The sequence below is a fragment of the Sphaeramia orbicularis genome, chromosome 1 (assembly GCF_902148855.1).
Source record: "Sphaeramia orbicularis chromosome 1, fSphaOr1.1, whole genome shotgun sequence".
In the NCBI taxonomy this organism is placed as follows: Eukaryota; Metazoa; Chordata; class Actinopteri; order Kurtiformes; family Apogonidae; genus Sphaeramia; species Sphaeramia orbicularis.
The window spans coordinates 55,056,854-55,077,090 of record NC_043957.1 but is presented as its reverse complement, the minus strand read 5'-3'; the positions used below and the strand labels follow the sequence as shown (position 1 = coordinate 55,077,090).

The following is a 20,237-nucleotide window of genomic DNA, read 5'->3' as shown; positions in this document are numbered from 1 at the left end:
TTCAGTATTCACCTAAAGGTTCCGAAATGCAGCAGAATTAGCATAATTACTTTCCAAATTCTGAGGACCAGCACTCCTCAGTTCCGTGAATACTCAAACCACTGCTACTTTCTCCTCATTTGCAGCTCTTCTGGCCTGTCATATGATCACTTCAGTAAGTCTGTTGTGACTGCATGCACCGCCTCTGCAGTCATTACACCATCAACCTCTGCTATGTCCATACTATTGGATTCTTCACAGCTCATGAAACACCACAACAAAGAAGATGAAGTTTTTTTTTTTGTTTTTTTTTTGTTTTAAGTAGACTACTGTCATCTGATAAAAGCCTGTAAACACAGATGCTAAAACTTTAATGGCTTCTGGGGAAATATTTATGAACTAAATGTCATGTAAAAAAAGCCAAAGCATTACATAAGACATTACATTATTGAAAGAACATAAAGTCAGGGTACAGAAAAAATCTGTGTTACTCCCCTATGAACTCATTAACCTGCTATAGGACCTAAAAATGACCTACGACAATCAGTGTTCAATTGATGATATATAATTGGGTATATTTTAAAGGTGTAACACAAAACACAAAGATGTTTTCTACTTATTGTACCATGTTTCTGAACTGGCCTGAGTCAGTTTCTATAGAGTATCATGAAACACAAAATATGAAAACAAAGACCCCCACACTGTTGTACACCTCAAAGTTTGTTTGCAGGAGGAGTGAGACTAAATGAACCCTCAACATCCTCTAAGTGTTAGGAAAAGAAACATTACAAAGTGCTAACGATAAACTGTGCTGCATACTACATAGTACTACGTTGATATACTAGTGGAAAATCTTTATTAAGTTTTGTAATTTGCTAACTACATTATTCATAGATGGAGGGAAAAGAGAGAGATATCAAGTGTTAGACCTCATGCCACAAAGACATGTTAAGCGGCGAAGTGCGATAATCATACACATGACAGTTTGGCACCGCAAATTTACGACCAATGCCTGCAGGTTGTTTTTTTTTTTTTAATTTGGTGAATCAAATGAATTGGTTCATAACAGACGAACAAACTGAAAGAATTGAGTTAGTTAAAAGAATCAGACTTCCCATCACTACAGGACAATGATCCAAAACACACCAGCAATTCCACCTCTAAATGGCTTAAGAAAAACAAAATAAAGACTATGGAGTTGCCTAGTCTAAGTCCTGACCTGACAACATTAAACATTAAAACAACATTAAAAAAATAGGCTGCAAGTAGATACCAGATTGCAAAGAAAATGTGTTATAATGATTGAGATTTTGTTGCTGGCATTGAAAACAGATGTGCACATTGATGTGAAATTGGTAGCACAGTAAAAGTAGTTGTAGAAATAGAAGTACTTGTACCTCTAGTATAGTAATGAATGTGTACTTTTGACCCCTCCACTGGCCTCCCAGTGAGAGCCAGTGACTTTTGTTAGTGTCTTTATTCTCTGCCTTGAATCCATTCTGGTCACTTCTGTGGACCCCTGCCAGTGGACCCCACTATGCTTTGGCCGCTGTCAACCTCAGTTGGCTTCACCCCCGGTCCAAAGGGAGGGATATTAAGCAGTCCTCAGAATTTTAATCTTGTCTGTTTGGGATGTTTTGCTGTGGGGGCTGAGGAGCTGAGGCCAAGGCTGAATATGACGGATAAAAGGCCAGCCAATAGGATACACTTGGCACAGGGTGGGATGAAACAATGGCCAACAGAGACTGGTCCTTTCTTTCCATGAATCAGAGATTTTATGTGTCGCTTTGTCAAGTGGACAGTAAACAATGGTGCTATCCAGAGGAGTGGTACTCATCCTGTTTGGGTGCTCTCTTTGGGACATTAAATGCCTGTGGGTGATAACACAGGGGTCCAGAGCACTGCTGTTTTTCATCAAACTCTTGGTGCAATTAGTTCTGAACTCTGGTCTGAATCCCAGCCTATGCAGGTGTTACGTAATGTTTAATCATGTTAGGTCAGGTTGTTATCAGTGTGGAATTAAGAGTTTTGGGTTTGAATCATCAACTGGACACAAGAAGGGGACAAAACATTCTGCAGACGGCCATTCGGAGTTTTGACCATGACTATGTTGGCTGGACTGGAGCCAGTAGTGAAAAGGGTGGAAGGTGGGGGGGAATAAGGGAATGCTAAAGTATTGCTTAAAGGTGCTGAACAGACTTTCTGTGTGATCTTGGAAAAATCTAATATATATATATATATATATATATATATATATATACACACACACATACACACACACACACACACACACACACACACATATATATATATATATATATATATATATAGGGTGGGGAAGCAAAATTTACAATGAACATTTAGTTGTTTTTTTGTCAGCAGGCACTACGTCAATTGTTTTGAAACCAAACATATATTGATGTCATAATCATACCTAACACTATTATCCATACCTTTTCAGAAACATTTGCCCATATGAGTAATCAGGAAAGCAAATGTTAAAGAGTGTGTGATTTGCTGAATGCACTCGTCACACCAAAGGAGATTTCAAAAATAGTTGGAGTGTCCATAAAGACTGTTTATAATGGAAAGAAGAGAATGACTATGAGCAAAACTATTACGAGAAAGTCTGGAAGATACTATTAAAGAAGAATGGGAGAAGTTGTCACCTGAATATTTGAGGAACACTTGCACAAGTTTCAGGAAGCGTGTGAAGGCAGTTATTGAGAAAGAAGGAGGACACATAGAATAAAAACATTTTCTATTATGTACATTTTCTTGTGGCAAATAAATTCTCATGACTTTCAATAAACTAATTGGTCATACACTGTCTTTCTTCAAAATATTGTAAATTTTGCTTCCCCACCCTGTATGTATGTCTACATATATATATATATATATATATATATATATATATATATATATATATATATATATATATATATATGCCTTGATCGTGGTCTGCAATTTAAAATGAGATCATCAGCACTAAAATAAGTTATTTCAAAATGCTATTTCCAACATCCCTGGCCAGGTCGGACAAGACTGTACTACTTTACGGCAGACTCATGTCACTATGACAACAACACACTGACAGCAGAGTTTAAAAGTGTAAAGTAAGCTGAATGAGTGAGGAGTAAGATCTGCTCTTTTTCTTAAAGAAAGGGATTTCTTGGATTTATTTTCTTGTAATGATGGACACTGGAACTGGAGCTGGACAGGCAGAAAGAAAAAAGAAAAAGAAAACTAAACGGTAGAGTGATAGAGCACCGGCTAAAACACCGGTAAACCTCTGCACCGATTGAACCGATGGAGAGAACTAAAGGAGTTAAAAGGATTGAAAACAGAGCTGGAGTCCCTCTTCCTTCTCCACAGGTATAGAATGCTTCTGTTCTTTATACACATGCATTGGAACATTGGATTTGACTCTAGTGTCTGTGGGTAGCTCAGTCAAACACTTAGTAAACACTTGTGTGTTAGCCGCAGGGCTAGCTCTGTGACGTGAGCATTGTTTCAGTCCCAAACTAAGGGCTTTGGAAGGTGAGACTGAAATGGTTCTGTATGGACTTTAATATTCATGCCGGGGCCTGGATACTAAACTGTCCTTCAGGAACAAGACAGTTCTAAAAGTAGAATACTGTGAATGCAGAAGGCTGAAGCAGCTAGCGCTGAACTACTAATGCAGAATGATGAAGATGTTGAATGACTGAAGTCATTTATGAAAATGCTTGAATACTTTGTGGAAAAGCTAGTGTAAATGTATATTATTGGGACACGTCTTAAACACTGGTCTGTGTGTAACACTCCGGAGCTTCGGGGTAAAAGAGACATAGAGGGAGGAGTCGGACTTCCAGTTTGGTTTCACTTTCGTTTTCACGCTAGTTACTAAACTACGCTACAAACAGACTTTATGAAGTTTGCTGTTGTCTCGTTTCAAACGTCACTTTGCACCTGCAAATTGCTGTCTTGAAAAAAGAAATGCAGAGTTGAAAAGAGGATCCGCTCTTCATTCATTAGCATCAAAACATTGAAAAAACATTGAAAGCAGGGTGGAAAAGTTCTCCATCATTCTTACAAGAAAACAGTGAGACAAAATAAAACCAAAACATGACAAAAACCATCTTCAGCCATCATGAACAGACATGTTTTACAACGAATTTGCAAAGGAGAATCCATGCTGTGTGCGGACTTTCAAGTATCAGCATGTAAACAGTAGTGGTAGCAGAAAAAGCAGAGCACCATTTTTTCGAGCCTCAGCACACTGTACTTTTGATGGTTGCAAGGCTTTTCATATATTCAGGAAAAAGAACGGACCCAAATCACACCCCAAAAATATACAGTTTAATTAGTGCATGCATTAGTGCATGAGGGTGAAGTCACTCACCTGGAAAAACAAAAAAAAAAAATTGCACCTGCCAAGTACAGTTGCAGAGGATCGATTGCCAAAGATATCACTACAGGTGTGAGCAATCTACATTACAGACTGTTGAAAAAAAACACTACAGCAGATTTTGGCAGGAAATATTACAAAATGCTTCACAAAGGATGTCCTGAGGACAATATCATCAGAGATTGGCAAAGTTAACCCTCTATGGCATGGTGTTGGCCTCAGGTAACAAACCACTTTTTTGACCCACACACTGCCCCTTTAATTTTTTTTTTAATGTAAAACATCACATGAAAAGTCTGGTGATATGTTTGTGACCAATAAAATTTGAAGTGGGTGTGGGTTTGACCTTTGGTCTGGAGTTAGAACGGTCCTTTTTGGGACCACAGCCAGCTTGGACACACTGCTAGCAGAGGGTAAGACAAATTTCACTTTTTCTTATGTTTAAATTGAAATAACTTTATATAAAAAAATATTTGTGATGTGAACAAATTTGTAAAGAAGCCTATTTGATTGAGGCTTGAGGCTTGAGGATTTGATTTGATGGCACATTGAAATTGTTCACCGTAATGCAAGAGATTCAGGTGAGTAACCACAGAAAGACTTACAAATTCATGATACTGAGGATATGACTGAGGTTTTACAGATTTGATGAAAAATTGGTCACGAAAGTCTCCCGCACCTTTAACTGCATTTCATTTGTGCAATTTTTTTGTTGGACTAAAGGCACAATTCATGATGGCATTGTGCATTGATGATTTGTGCGCTGATGTGGAATATCTGAATGTCTTATTTACATGTGTACAGAAAAGGTAAGATGTTTCCTGATATATTACATCTTGTGGTTCACAGGATTCACAGCTGGAGGCATCCCTGTCATCCACAGAAAACTCAACAAATACAGAAGATGTGGTATGACTTTTTTTCTATTGAATATTACATTTTCTCCACATTTTTTAAGACAGTTATATGCAAAAGCTGTTTTCAAACACAGCTTCATAAGTCTGCACAGCCAATGTCAGTGTTTTATGTCAGCACATCGTAGACCATAACTTCTCTGAAACAATAGCAACTACAAGAAAACTTTCACCACATACAAGTCATCATTAGCTGCTCCCTTCCGGGGTTGCCACAGCCAATCAGCAGTCCAGTTTCCGCTGATACCCTGTTCGTCAACAGTGCCAGTGGCGGTCATTGTTAACCCAGGCTGCAACTAATTTGCGTGTTTACTTTGGCTTACGTTTTACGTTGGATACTCTTCCTGACACAACCCTCTCCATTTGGGACCGGCACTAGAAAGTAGAACTACAACTTGAACTAGTGCTGGATTCTTCAAATTCTTACATAACTTATTGTTATGGCATTGTTAAGGACTTGTGCAAGGTTTAATTGAATTTTGGAAAAACAGAAGTTACAAATTTGTATTTTGCTTATGGTGTTGATGCACAACTATAAATACAAAATGGAAGTCACAGACATAAAACATTTTAAAGACAACAAACTGCAACAGTCCATTTTGTTGTACCTGCAGGTTATGTCACTTTGGGAAAAAACAGAAACAGAAGTGGTCGTTTCCGTGGTACCCTCCCAGATCAGAAGGTGGAAGCCTGGAGCAGATCCATGCTGAGCTGGGAAAGCAAGGTGTTCAAGTATCCACATAGTCCTCTGTTAATAACAAGGCAAAGCTGATCCAGTAACATCCCGATGCTTGCGCTGTCTTACATGCCTACGACTACTGGTGCTTGTGTACTCATAAACCAGAGTTTTGAAGTCAGAAAAGCATTGAAATCTAGCATCTACAAGCATAAACGCTGAGGTTTTCATTTTATTTCAATAACGGTCCATTTTTTTTTTTTAATTCCATATTCCCTGATGTCCTATTTATTAAACTGGGGAGGGCTAAGTTTGGATGTTACGTTTACGGAGCTCCATGTTCCGACTTCAAATGTAAAGGCAACACACCATCTGGACTCTAGCGGTGGTGCATATATCTGCGGAGGCAGAGCGCAGCTTCAGTGCGTTATGGAAATTGAAAACATGGTTGAAACATGAAACCATGAGTCAAAAAAGGCTCAATGGCACTGCTGTGTGCCATAGTCACCAAGACAGGCTGGACAAACTGAACAGACGATGTATTGCCCAGCAATATGTTCAGAGAAATGGTAGGAGAGATGTTTTTGGGACCTGCTGAGTCTCTTTCTAGAGGGTACATTTGTTTGGCTTTTATCAATTGTGTTTATTATTTAAAAAAAAAAAAAAAAAAAAAAACTACAAATGTGCATATTGAAGAATAATTATAGAATAATTACAGTATTGCTCTGAACTGCTCTAAAACGTCACATATTTCTCTACTGATGAAGCTTGTCTCCCAGTAAACTCATGGACACCAGCACTGATCAGATTCAGGGTCAGTTCTGCTCACTGAAGAAGATGTTGTGTCTACAGAAGCTAGGACCTCGCGTTCCAATAGATATACGTCTAAAACAACTGTCGTGACACTTTGTGTAGCACATCCCAGCAACAAGACGTGAACTGATGGTTGGCAAGTAACATCAACAGGTGAGGTCCATAAACCACAAGTGACGAGAAGTGATGGATTGCGAAGTGTCATATGGTGCCCGCTAACTAAAATTGCTAGAGCAAAATAAATCGATTTCATATCAATCCGACATCACCAAAGACGAAAACTAAGGGAATTTTATCCATAATTTTTTTTTACGTTGTAGTTAGTTTCATAAGCACACAATACAGTTTAAGTTAGTTATCGTTGTTTCTTTTAGTTATAGTTTTTATTTATTTCAGTTGATGAAAATATTTTTTCAAATCTAGTTTTTGTCTTTTCATTAGTTTTCGTTAATGATAATAACTTTGACGTGAATGTGGCATATTCTTGTACGCCCCTGTCCTGTGTTTTTCAGCCAAAAGCTTGTGACACAGCCTCCATGATGTGGGGAGAGCATAAATGTAATACTGTGAACCTAGGAATCTGTTGAAGTTGTGCAGATACAGTTTGAAATTCTCTGTTGAAGTACACTGACACATTTTCCCTGTTGAAGGCATTTAGCACACTGTTGATCAGAGCCAGGCTAAAGTCTGTCAACCTGTTTTATCTGTCTTTTAGTTGTGTGACAATTTCCTTCTGAATTCCATGAGCCAGTTGGAAATACATGGAATGGAATGACTGTTGGTGAGTAGTTCTGTAACTGGTAAGGCAGGCTTGTCCTTTCCCATGCCAGGCAACACAAGAGCATAATATAGCACCTTTTTTGTTTATTGGGTCAGGTAGTTTTTGCACCACACCACCTGTTGCATCGAGATACAGAGTGACAGGTGACGATCTCCTCAAATGCTCAGCCAAAATCCAAAACCCCATGTCAGTTGACAAGTGCACACTGAAAGGCTCAGTCTGTAAGAGCTGCATGTAACCTTTTGAGAGTGCATGATTTCCACTCTCTTATTATTTTTTTGGGTTAACATCAGCTCCAGCATGACATCATTGTGGATCCTCTTAACCCTCTATCAAGGTTATAACAGTTTTGGATTTTTAATTAGAGTTTAGTTTTATTTAGTTTTGACTTTTTTTCTCTAGTTCAGTTAGTTTTAATTAGTTTTTAGAGCATGTTTGATAGTTTTTATTAGTTATCTTTTTTTCTGAATGCTTAGTTTTAGTTTAGTTTAGTTTTAGTATTAGTTTTAGTTATTTCATATATTTTATCTTCCTCACCATCCTATTCAAAGAAATTAGTGCGGCGCGAATCAGCGGGTTACTCTGGACACTTTATTTGGGGGTCGGGTTAGGGCGGCTCATTGACTGAGCAGAGACACAAACACATGTTCATCATGATGTATACATTCCCTATAGCAGGTTGGGGGTGTGTGTGTGTGATCCATACACAACGTAACTTATGTGAAAACAATGTGAAGATGTGCAAAGCGTGAGAGGAGATGCACAAAGCAGCCAGCAGTAAACCAGATAGAAACATATATAAACCAGCTGACCAGCAGTTAAAGCAGATAGAAACATATATAAACATGTATAACCCAGTTCCTCATCAGTAAACCACACTTTAGCAGATATCTCATCTCTTAATCATCTACAGTTCCATTATTAGCCAACTCTGCTTCATTTCAGTTCAGCTAGCTGTAGCTAGTAACATCAGATGTTTTTTTTAACATTATAACAGGTTCCATACCTCTGTAATTGGATTAGTTTTCATCCTCCTCTTTTCTCCTCTTCTAAACTGTGCAGTTAAGGCCTTGGAAGGTCTTTTCATGGTGATAAACTCTCCAGTCTTTACCTGGATGCTTACACTTGTCTGATGCTGTCATTCAGCTCTTGTCCCAGCTTTAGTCTGTATGTTCCAGGTAGAGTGGGGACCAGAAGACGACTGGAAACCACAAGTGACCAGACATGACAGACTGTGAAGTGTCGTGTGGTGCTGCTAGCTCAAACTGCTGGAGCGAAATAAATCAATTTGATATCAATCCGACATTGACAAAGACGAAAACAAAGGGAATTTTATACATAATTTTTATACATTTTAGTTAGTTTTGTAACCACACAATACAGTTTCAGTTAGTTATCGTTTTTTTCTTTTAATTAGAGTTTTTATTTATTTCAGTTAACGAAAAGGTTTTTTCAATTTTAGTTTTCGTCATTTCGTTTGTTTTCGTTAACGATAATAACCTTGCCCTCTATGGCATGAATTTTTATTTTTAGAAAAAAAAAAAATTTCACCCTTGATTTTGGGAGCTTGGGGGGTCCTTGATGATATTTCAACCATAAAATGTGTCCCCCGGCAGCCCCCCCACCAGATTTTGGTTTGTTGCCTCAGGGCAACAATATGTAATGAGGGAACTAAAACATCAAGGTTTTCTACTGTATATTATATGTTAAGTGGAATGAGGAGTAATTGAGTAATAAATACATTAGAAAAAGTTTTATTTCATCATTTTCATTCATCCTTTTTTCTTAACCATGCTGTGCACTGTCACGTCCAATTTGAGTCCGCATTGAGTGCGGTCCGAGTATGTTTGTTCAAGCCTGTGAAAATGACCCTAATGTTAACACGAATGTTAATAATGCAATGTTATTTTCCGGCACAGCTCTGGGTATAGGCGACAAAGGCCGCTGACTAGGGCGCCATCTGCTGGAGGGGGCACCAAATTACACACACACACACAAAAAACAAATAAAATAAAAATAAATAGATAAAGAAAAATATCTGTATGATAAACTTGAAACTCACTCTTTACACTTCCTTGACATGTTTTCTCTTAAATAAATCATAATCAAGCCTCAATATGTCAAGTCTTTTTTCCACTTATCCCACTTTGTGGATTCTACCATTCACATTTGTTTATTATTCACTATTAAAGGCATGACACCATCTCACATGATCTGAAACATACTAAGTATCAAAACAGTTTAAATTATTTCTCATTGTATATTTATTTCTTTATAGACTTATTTCTCTTATACTTCTGGTTCATTTACATTCATTCTTTTTCACTGTATGGACTGTTCGACATAAATCTAGGATTCTTTTATACATCTTTTGCACAAACCAACTCCAGTATTAATTCACAGTCTCAAACGTTTTACATTTTACAAATCAACGTATCAGTGACAGTCGATATTTGGAAGATTTTCATAAGTCAGGCCGAAGGTTTTTGATACGAATCAGTTGTTTAAGTCAGTGTATACTTCTGTTATCATACACATAATCGTTTACATGAAGGCCATACCTTCTATAACTAAACTCCTGCAACGTTACATTTCCTTGCTTCTGGATCATTCTAGTCTCTGTTCCCATTAGTGCTGGTTTATCCCAGAGCAGTTTTTACAGTGTACTGTCTCCAGTAGTGCACACAAAACCCTCATTTAAACAGGGAGGTCTCCAAGACTTTGCACCTGTTGTAATTTGCGCAAAATTCTAGACTGCACAAGCAAATTACTACATGTATATTGGGATCTTAGTAGATCTGGCCCAGTGTGTTGTTGCTTGTTTTGTATGTCTCAGTTCAGTTTTGGTATTATGTTATCTGTAAGTTTTTGTTTTTGTTTTTACCTGCAAATGGGACTCGAGATGGAAATTAGCTGTATGGTTATAATCTCTCGTATTTACACGTAAATGTTCATTAATACAAACTTTCTAATTAAAAAAAAAAAAAAAAAAAAAATGAGTCATTCATAAGAGGTGAAGATAACCATAAGTCTGGTCATGCTGAAGCTAAAGAGATATTTACGGTTACAATGATGTCACCCCCATAGCTTTTGGGTGTGTAGTCATCTTATTTATGTAGTTTCACAATCTGAGCACTTTATTTATTTGTAAAATTCATTCATTCATTCATTCATTATCTAAACCCACTTTATCCTCACTGGAGCCTATCCCAGCTACTTAAGGGTGAAGGTGGGGTACACCCGAGACATGTCGCCAGTTTGAAAATTACAAACAACATATTTGTAAATCCTAGCATGAGTCAAACAGGATTAAAAATTATTTGTCTCTCACACTTGAAAGTTATTTTCTCATTTATTTTAATCCGATATAAGGTTCCATGAGGCAGTTCAATGACATTTGAATTAAGATTTGAATCCACTAAAGTGGGTGATCAAATAAAGTCAATGCATGACCGTCAGTCTGCTGGAGTTTGCTAGAATAGAATAGAATAGAATAGAATAGAATTTATTTGCCATTTGTGCAGATACATAGCAGTGTAGGTACATTGGAATTCTTGTGCGTTTCCCTGAGTCACGGAGTTAGAAAAAGATAAACATATGACATAAAAGACAGATACAAAACAAACACAGCTAAAAGACAAAAAACAGTTATTGCACATTTAAGCACAAATACACATTAGTAAAATAGAGTATTATTTTTTTAAAAAGTAATAATAATAATAATAAGAGTACTGAGAGGTAACAAACAAGTTATTGCACATTCAGTTAAAGTACTGGGAGGTAGAGCCGGTTTAAAACACTGGGAGGTAGAGCAGCAGATAAAGGTGTAAGATGAGGAGACGTGTGATGAAGCCTGGATTTTGGACAGGCTGCAGGAGGACAGGAAGTTTTAATGTTCTCCTTTCTTCCAGTGAGTCTGTTAGATTAATGACACCATCTGCACAAAGAGTCCACGCTGGAAATGAGCTGCGTCAGCATATTTCCTCTCTGGAGAAGGAGGAGGGACTAATTAGGAAGCCTTATGTCTCCTTTGCTGGGACAAGGTGTTCTCCACACCTGCTCCCCAGTGGGCTGACCCAGTTCACCGCCAAAGTCACCAGCGTGGCGTCACAGCGCCCATAATCCACACCTCCCATGGCCTGGACTGCATCAGCCTCCACCGACATGGGAATACAGACGATTTAACAGCAGTAGGAGCACAGAGGCCACAGCAGTGACCCTCTGCCCCTCTGCTTTTTATTATCCTAGAAATAAATAACTCAACAAGTCAGTGTGTTCTGCAGACCGTGTACTCTGCAGCCTTCTGTCCACACGGCCTCTTATTCAGACTTTCATAATTATACAGAACTCTTTAACACTACAACCACCAGGGGGCTCACCATACCCACAACCAAGGTTATTATCGTTAACGAAAACTAACGAAATGACGAAAACTAGAATTGAAAAAACATTTTGTTTAACTGAAATAAATAAAAACTATACTTAATAGAAGAAAAAAAAAACGATAACTAACCCAAACTGTATTGTGTGCTTACAAAACTAACAAAAACCTAAAAATTATGGATAAAATTCCCTTCGTTTTCATCTTTGTCAACGTCTGATTGATATGAAAGCAATTTATTTCACTCTAGCAATTTTAGCTAGCAACACCATACAGCACTTCACAGTCCGTCACTTCTCGTCGCTTGTCGTTTACAGTCGTCTTCTGGTCTCCACTCTACCTGGAAACGTGCCACGTTTCCACTACGTGGAACCAGCTCGACTCAGCTCGGCTCGACTCGGTATTCCTGGAGAGCGTTTCCATTACAAGATACTACTGACTTTATAGTGCCTGGTCGTCATAGCGATGCCGGGCATTACTTCCGTGTCGTCTGTTCAGAGAGTTGCTGATAAACTCACTTGTTGCGTGTTGTCTCGTCTGAATTTTTACGTCGGCCACCAAAGACTGAATCTCCTCGGCCGACCGTGGTGTAGTTTTGGGCTGTTATCATGTGGATTAATGTACCGCTATTTTTACTGTCCACTTCCACATCTGTTTGTTGTAAAACGGCGGGTCACAGAGAAAACTGTCGGACCAATCAGTGGTCTGCAGTGTGTACACGTCACGGTTTAGTATCTGGTCCAAGTCCTGGAACCTCGGCGGAGGTGATACCAAAAAAGTAGTACCGGGGACCAGATTCCAGGTCTTTTTTCGTAATGGAAATGCAAAAAGACCGAGCTGAGTCTAGTCGAGTCGAGCTGATACCACGTAGTGGAAACGGGGCAATGGAGACTAAAGGTGGGAGAAAACAGCAGAATCCTGTCTGGGATTTATTTGAATATGACGGTGAAGAAGAGAAAAGATATGACAAAACTAAAATTAATACTAAAACTAAGCATTTAGAAACAAAATTAAAACTAATAAAAACTAGCAAACCTGCTCTAAAAACTAATTAAAACTAACTGAATTAGAGAAAAAAAAAGTCAAAACTAAATAAAACTAAACTATAATGAAAAATCCAAAACTATTAGAACCTTACCCACAACTGCCAACACAATGTCCTCTGTCAAGCAATTTCTTTTCCACAAAGGAATGTCTAAAATATAACAGGAGTTTGTTAGACCACCTGGGTTTTTTGTTTTTTTGTCTTTTCTTTTTCCCCTCTATCTTTATAATTTAAATACACAGCCTGGCAAAAGAAGTCCCACATGCAATATCTCTTTGGATTACCGTGAGCTTTGATTACAGCACACATTCACTGTGGCATTCTTTAGAATAAGCACTGCTCATTCAATGCCACAATAAATGCAACAACATTTATCTCCGTCCAGATTTGCATTGATTATTCACCATGATCTTGTAAGGCAAGGCAGATTTATTTGTATAGTACAATTCATACACAGGGCAATTCACAGTGCTTTACAAAAATGGAAAAGAGACAGACACAGACACACAATCACAATTAAAACAATCATTCATTCATTCATTCATTCATTTTCTGAACCCGGTTTATCCTCACTAGGGTCACAGGGGTCGCTTGGAGCCTATCCCAGCTACATAGGGGCGAAGGCGGGGTACACCTTGGACAAGTCGCCGGTTCATCGCAGGGCTAAAACATAGTCAATAAAACATAAATAATAAGCAATTAAAACAAAGTAAAAGAGAAGAGTGCAGGTAGAACCCTTTCAGCTGTTCTATGCACAGTATCCATGATAAGAGAGTCAAACCATTGTGTAAAGATTTCTCTGTCACATCCTTTCTCTCTCCTGCTCTGTCTGCTCTCCAGGTGTCATCAGACTGATTGGCCTGCACCTGTGGAATGTGGCGTGGTCAATCACATCCAGGGCTCTCATATAAAAGGTCCATGTCTGCAGTGAGCGCTCTCTGCTTCTTTCTGCCTGTTGGAGCTGCTGGTTGTGGTGTTGAGCACGTCATACACTGTGAGTTAACTTGTGAAGTGAGGTGGAGGAAATAGTAGGGGTAGGCAGGTGAAGCCTCATGAAGCACTGAGGCTTTCCTAAGAACTGAGCCGAAAAAGATTCAAAGCTTCAAGGCTTCAGTGACTGTGACATCTGGTGGACAACTGAAGCCACAGCAACCTCTGAAGAGCACGACTGAAGCACTGACACTGTTTCAATCCCATGTCAGCAATAACACAGAGGTTCCCAACCTTTTTTGGCTTGTGACCCCATTTTAACATCACAAATTTCTGGTGACCCCGGACATTCAAAATGGAGACTTTTTTTTTTTTTTTGCTAAAATTACTGTTTTTGATCATGGAATTGTTTGCTATAATATGTTGCAAATAAACATTAATTTTACACAATATTTAGGTTATATAATGTAAATTTATATTAGTAAATTAGTAAATTTTTTATCAATTACTAGAAATTTCAGGCGATCCCATTTGAATTCCAGGCAACCCTACGTGGGGTCCAGACCCTAAGATTAAAAAACACTGCAATAACTGCTCCCAGTCCCCTTTTTAAGTTGTGTGGTACAGTCTGTTCTTTCTCAAACTGATAAAATCTTGCACCACAAACATCTGAAACCAGTGTTCAAGGGGTTAAACTGTAAATGAGGAGGAAAGAGGGTCTTATTTAGAGGCTCACCTGGGGTGTATATCCAGCAGCAGCACCAAAGTTTGCATTGTGATAACGTCGATCCTTCTACAGTGAAACCTTGCCAGTTAAGTAATTTATTTATTTATTTATTTGTCTTTTTTTTTTTTTTATCAGTTACCAGAAATTTCAGGCGACCCCATTTGAATTCCAGGTGACCCTACGTGGGGTCCGGACCCCAAGGTTGAAAAACACTGAAATAATGATTAGATCATCATTACGCAGAAGTACAATTAAAATCTTTATTAAAAGGAAAAAAAATAATACTATGAAGACACTCTCACCCATACTCTAAAACACATTCCAGATTAACCCAAAGAATCAATGTAAATGATATGAAGGGTTAAATGTTGGTTAAGAGTTTATTTAAAGCTTTAAGCTTTCTTTAAAAACTGTTCTGAAAGTCCATAACAGGATAAGGGATCCTTCCTACTTAGCAAAGGATCATGGTGTTTGAACTCAGAAACATTGTTTTTTTTTTGTTTTTTTTGTGAAGTGTTTTATTCCAGTGTTTTTAAGGAAAACCTTAAAGATAATGGTTTGTCATTTGGGGACTTGTATGGTCGATTTGGAATGATTATTCACAGAAGCAGACAAGTTATTTGTCTTCACAGGTTTTTATTTAGAAATATAACTTTTTCCTCTGTGCCAGGCTTCAGTCTGCTCCTCTTCTGGCTCACCAGCTCCCCAGCTTTGGAAAAAATCCTTTCACAGGGAACAGATGATGCTGGGATGCACAGATACTTGCATGTAAGTTTCCATAGTGTAGGATATACAGTCTTGCGTGCCATCCAGTACTTCAGGGGATCCTCTCCTCTTGTTAGAATTTGTTCTTTGAAATATCTGTGACACAGACAGTAAGACATTGAATGACTGAATAAAACAACTGATGTTTCAGCAGTAATCAACATGCATACCTTTGGATCGTCACTGTAGCGCTGGCAGATGCACTGCTGGTGCCGTGCTCAGACTCTACATCAGGGGTGTCAAAGTCATTTCAGTTCAGGGGCCACATTAAGCTAAATTTGATCTGAAGTGGGCCGGAACAGTGAAATATTAACATAATTATATATAAATAATGTCTACTCCAAACTTTCCTCTATTTTTTAGAGCGAAAAAAGTAAAATTATCTGATGAAAATGTTTACATCTACAAACTATTCTTTAAAACATGGGTGTCAAACTCATCTTAGTTCAGGGGACAAATTCAGCTAAATTTGATCTGAAGTGGGTTGGACCAGTGAAATAATAACTTGATAATATATAAATAATGTCAACTCCAAACTTCCCTTACATGATGAAAAAGTTTACATCTGTAAACTGTTCTTTAAAACAATGTGAATAACATGAACACCCTAAAATTTGTTAAGTAAATAAGTGCAATTTTAACAATATTCTGCCTCAGTTTATCATTGACGTCATGTTCATTACAACTCACAGTGATCACAGTGAATCAACAAATACACTAAATATTCAGTGACTGTAATGATCTGAGTATGAAAACTGAACCCACATGCAAGACCCAGAGACAGACGTAAAAGTATACAGTGTTTATTAAACACGAGGTTAACTGACAAATCTCTGATAGTGTTAATAAACAGAATCTTAAGGACACAGAGTTCTGGGTTCTTCACGGGTTTCGTGAAGTGGACCAGAGATGGAACCCCACAGTCTGGACCGGAAAAACACGTCAGGAATCCGACTAGGGGAGAGCAGAGGGAAGTCAGTAACAGAACCAGGTCATACACGGGAAGGCAGACGGAAAGGCAACAGGACATAGGGAACACACAGGGCTTAAATACACAAGAGGGAGGGAAGACAATGAGACACAGGTGCAACAAATCAGGGCGGGGAAAGGTAATCACACAGGTGGAACAGATTAGGAACAGGAAGCAAAGACACCAGACATGACACACGAGGAGAACTTAACAAAATAAAACAGGAAATGACAGACAAGACAAACAAGACAGACAAAACCAGACTAACGTCTAGGGACAGATGTGACAGTGACAGGCAGAATATTATGTAAATTACATTTACGTCTCTTCAGATATTTCAGGTTTTTTTATATTTGTTCAGGATATTTACGTTGTCTGTGAAATTATAATTTGTTTTAGTGTAAATACAGGAAAATTACATGAAAATATTTACATTTACAAAAAGATAAAATGGGAGTTGTAAGAATTTATAGGTTATTTTGATAATATTTTTCCCGGTCTGTATGTGGAACCTGAACCAAAATTTTCTGTGATCATCTTAAGTGTAATTTTTGCATTTCACAAATTCATCCTGTGGGCCGGATTGGAACCTTTGGCGGGCCGCATTTGGCTCCTGGGCCGCATGTTTGACACCCCTGCTCTACATAGTCCAGTAAAGCCCACAAGTTGTAATTTCCTTCACCAGCACTGGTAGATGTTGTTGCATTCTCCAGTGGCACATCTTCAACAGCAGCCTGAGCATTAGCTGGATTAGTAAAGCCAGCCTGTTTGAACCATAGATCTAAGATGGTGTCCACAGACAGGGACTTCACCTTTTCCAAGCCACTGAATTTTTCAGTCAAATAATTTTTCAAATGGTTGGCAAGAGTGGCACCAATACAAGGGTACATTTGGGCACATTCGGCAAAAATTACATGTCTCAGCATTTTGGCAATAGGAATGGCCTTTGACCCTGACACTCCCCTTTCCTCACAGCGCAATATTTGCCTGATAGAATGGCCTTCAAACTGTCAGGCACTGGTTGATTGCTGCATAGTCATCAGCAGTGAAAGGCACTATGTCAGTGCTAAGTGGTGCCAGGGCTGCCCCTAATGGTTCTGTCTGCTCATAAAGCCTTTGGAACATGGCGTAAGTGCTGTTCCAGCTCGTTTCCACCTCTTGAACAAGCTTGTTTTGTGGCATGCCCATATCGACTTGAATAGAGCACAACTTTTCTTTTGCTTTTGAACCAGGTCTTGAAGTGTCCCACTATTTTGCGGGCCCTACTGCGTATGTTTTCCAGCTCAGAAGTCTGACATAGTGAGTTTTTAACAATGAGATTCAGCATGTGGGCAAAGCAATAAATGTGTCTGATGTTTAACTGAGTCATACTTGCCACAATATTGTGAGCCCCATCAGTAACCATCCCACAGACCTTTTCAGTGATTCCCCACTCAGTCGTCAAATTTATGATGGCATCTGCAATATTAGCTGCTGTGTGGGTCAGAGGAAAATACTGCACACCTAAAAGCACAGCAGCCAGATCTGGGCTGTCTGACACATAATGGCAAGTGATGCCAAGGTACGCATCCATGTAGACTGATGTCCACATGTCAGCAGTTAAACTAACAGCTGAAGTCTGCTTCATTTCGGTTACAGGTGGAACTAGCAGGTTGATCAGAAAATGGATGTGGAGAGCCCCGAACTGAACAGATATGTGTCTTCATGTTCTACACAGTAAAGCTTCTGCTCCAAAAAACCTGAGCACATTAAACAGATCCAATAATTCACAGAACCTTAGCTCAGCATTTTTACACAACAACTCCCAAGATCAGCAAAGCTGAAGTTTCCTACTGAAAAACAAGTCACTGTGGCTGAAGCATCATTTCATGGACCACAGATACAACACACACAATCAATCAATCTTTATTTATATAGCACTTTCATACAGTGAAATGTAGAACTAAGTGCTTTACATATTAAATCAGTACACCCCACCCCACACACACACACACACACAGTAACAAACACAGCAGCTCCACTCTGTCCTCACATGACCTCGACTCCTCCCCTGTAGATCTGACCGTTTACAGGGGGGCGGAGCCAACAGGAGGCGGATCCAGACAGCAGACAGGAAACACTGCACATGTTGAACAGATCAGAGCTCAAACTGCTTTCACTCAGTGAAACTGAACCAGTCGTTGAGACACGAAGCAGAAATGGAGCAGAAAGGAGTTGAGCTGGACCAGGAAACCTTTTCCTGTTCCATCTGTTTGGATCTACTGAAGGATCCGGTGACTATTCCCTGTGGACACAGCTACTGTATGAGCTGTATTCAAACCCACTGGGATGGAGAGGACGGGAAGAACCTCCACAGCTGCCCTCAGTGCAGACACACCTTCACACCCAGGCCTGTCCTGGTCAAAAACACCATGTTGGCAGTTGTAGTGGAACAGCTGAAGAAGACTGGACTTGGAGCTGCTGCAGCTGATCACTGCTGCGCTGGAGCTGAAGATGTGGTCTGTGATGTGTGCACTGGGAGGAAACTGAAAGCTGTCAAGTCCTGTCTGGTGTGTTTGGCTTCTTACTGTGACAAACACCTTCAGCGTCATTATAATGTGGCTCCGTTAAAGAAACACAAGCTGGTGGATCCATCGGAAAAGCTCCAGGAGAATGTCTGCTCTCGTCACGATGAGGTGATGAAGATGTTCTGCCGCACTGATCATCAGTGTATCTGTTATCTGTGCTCTGTGGATGAACATAAAGGCCACGACACAGTGTCATCTGCAGCAGAAAGGACTGAGAGGCAGAAGGAGCTGGAGGTGAGTCGACAGAAAACCCAGCAAAGAATCAAAGACAAACAGAAAGATGTGAAGGCGCTTCAACAGAAGGTGGAGAACATCAGTCCCTGTGCTGACGAAGCAGTGGAGAAGAACCACAAGATCCTGACTGAGCTGATCCGACTGATGGAGGAAAGAAGGAGTGATGTGGAGCGGCAGATCAGATCCAAGGAGGAAACTGAAGTGAGTCGAGTCAAAGAGCTGGAGTCGAAGCTGGAGCAGGAGATCACTGAGCTGAGGAGGAAAGACACTGAGATGGACAAACTGTCACACACACACGACCACAACCAGTTTTTACTCCAGTATCCATCAGTGTCCAAACTCAGAGAAGATCCAGACTCATCCCACATCCACATCCGTCCTCAGAGTTACTTTGAGGATGTGACCACAGCTGTGTTAGAGCTCAGAGAGAAACTCCAGCTCAGTCTGACAGAGGAATGGACCAACATCTCACTGAGCATCACTCAAACACTGGTTCTACTAGAACCAGAACCACAGACCAGAGCAGGATTCTTACAATATTCACGTCAAATCACACTGGATCCAAACACAGTGAATGAACGTCTGTCACTGTCAGAGCAGAATAGAAGAGTAACACTTGTGAGTCAAACACAGAACTATCCTGATCATCCAGACAGATTCAGTGACTGGGAACAGGTCCTGAGCAGAGAGAGTCTGACTGGTCGATGTTACTGGGAGGTGGAGTGGAGGGGGGAGGATGTTGCGGTCGCAGTTGCATATAAGGATATTGAGAGAGAAGGAGACTCTATTGAATTTCTGTTTGGAAACAATGACAAATCTTGGGCTTTCGATTCTAATGATAAGTCTCCTTTATTTCGTCATAACGGTGTCCAGTCTTCTGTCCCATGTCCAGTTTCCTCCAGAATTGGAGTGTACCTGGATCCCACAGCAGGTATTCTGTCCTTCTACAGCATCTCTGAAACCATGACTCTGATCCGCAGAGTCCAGACCACATTTGCTCAACCTCTGTACGCTGGACTTGGTCTTTATTTTGGATACACTGCCCACTTTCCTAAACTCCAATAA

The 20,237-nt window shown here is 39.5% G+C and overlaps 1 protein-coding gene across 1 annotated transcript; it reads left to right on the top strand.

Annotated features, from left to right (window-relative positions):
* The first annotated feature begins 18,376 nt into the window (after positions 1–18,376).
* On the top strand, positions 18,377–20,237 carry LOC115424865 (tripartite motif-containing protein 16-like). The gene has a single exon (XM_030142263.1). It carries the CDS (start codon positions 18,570–18,572, stop codon positions 20,235–20,237), a length of 1,668 nt encoding a protein of 555 aa, XP_029998123.1. The 5' UTR covers positions 18,377–18,569.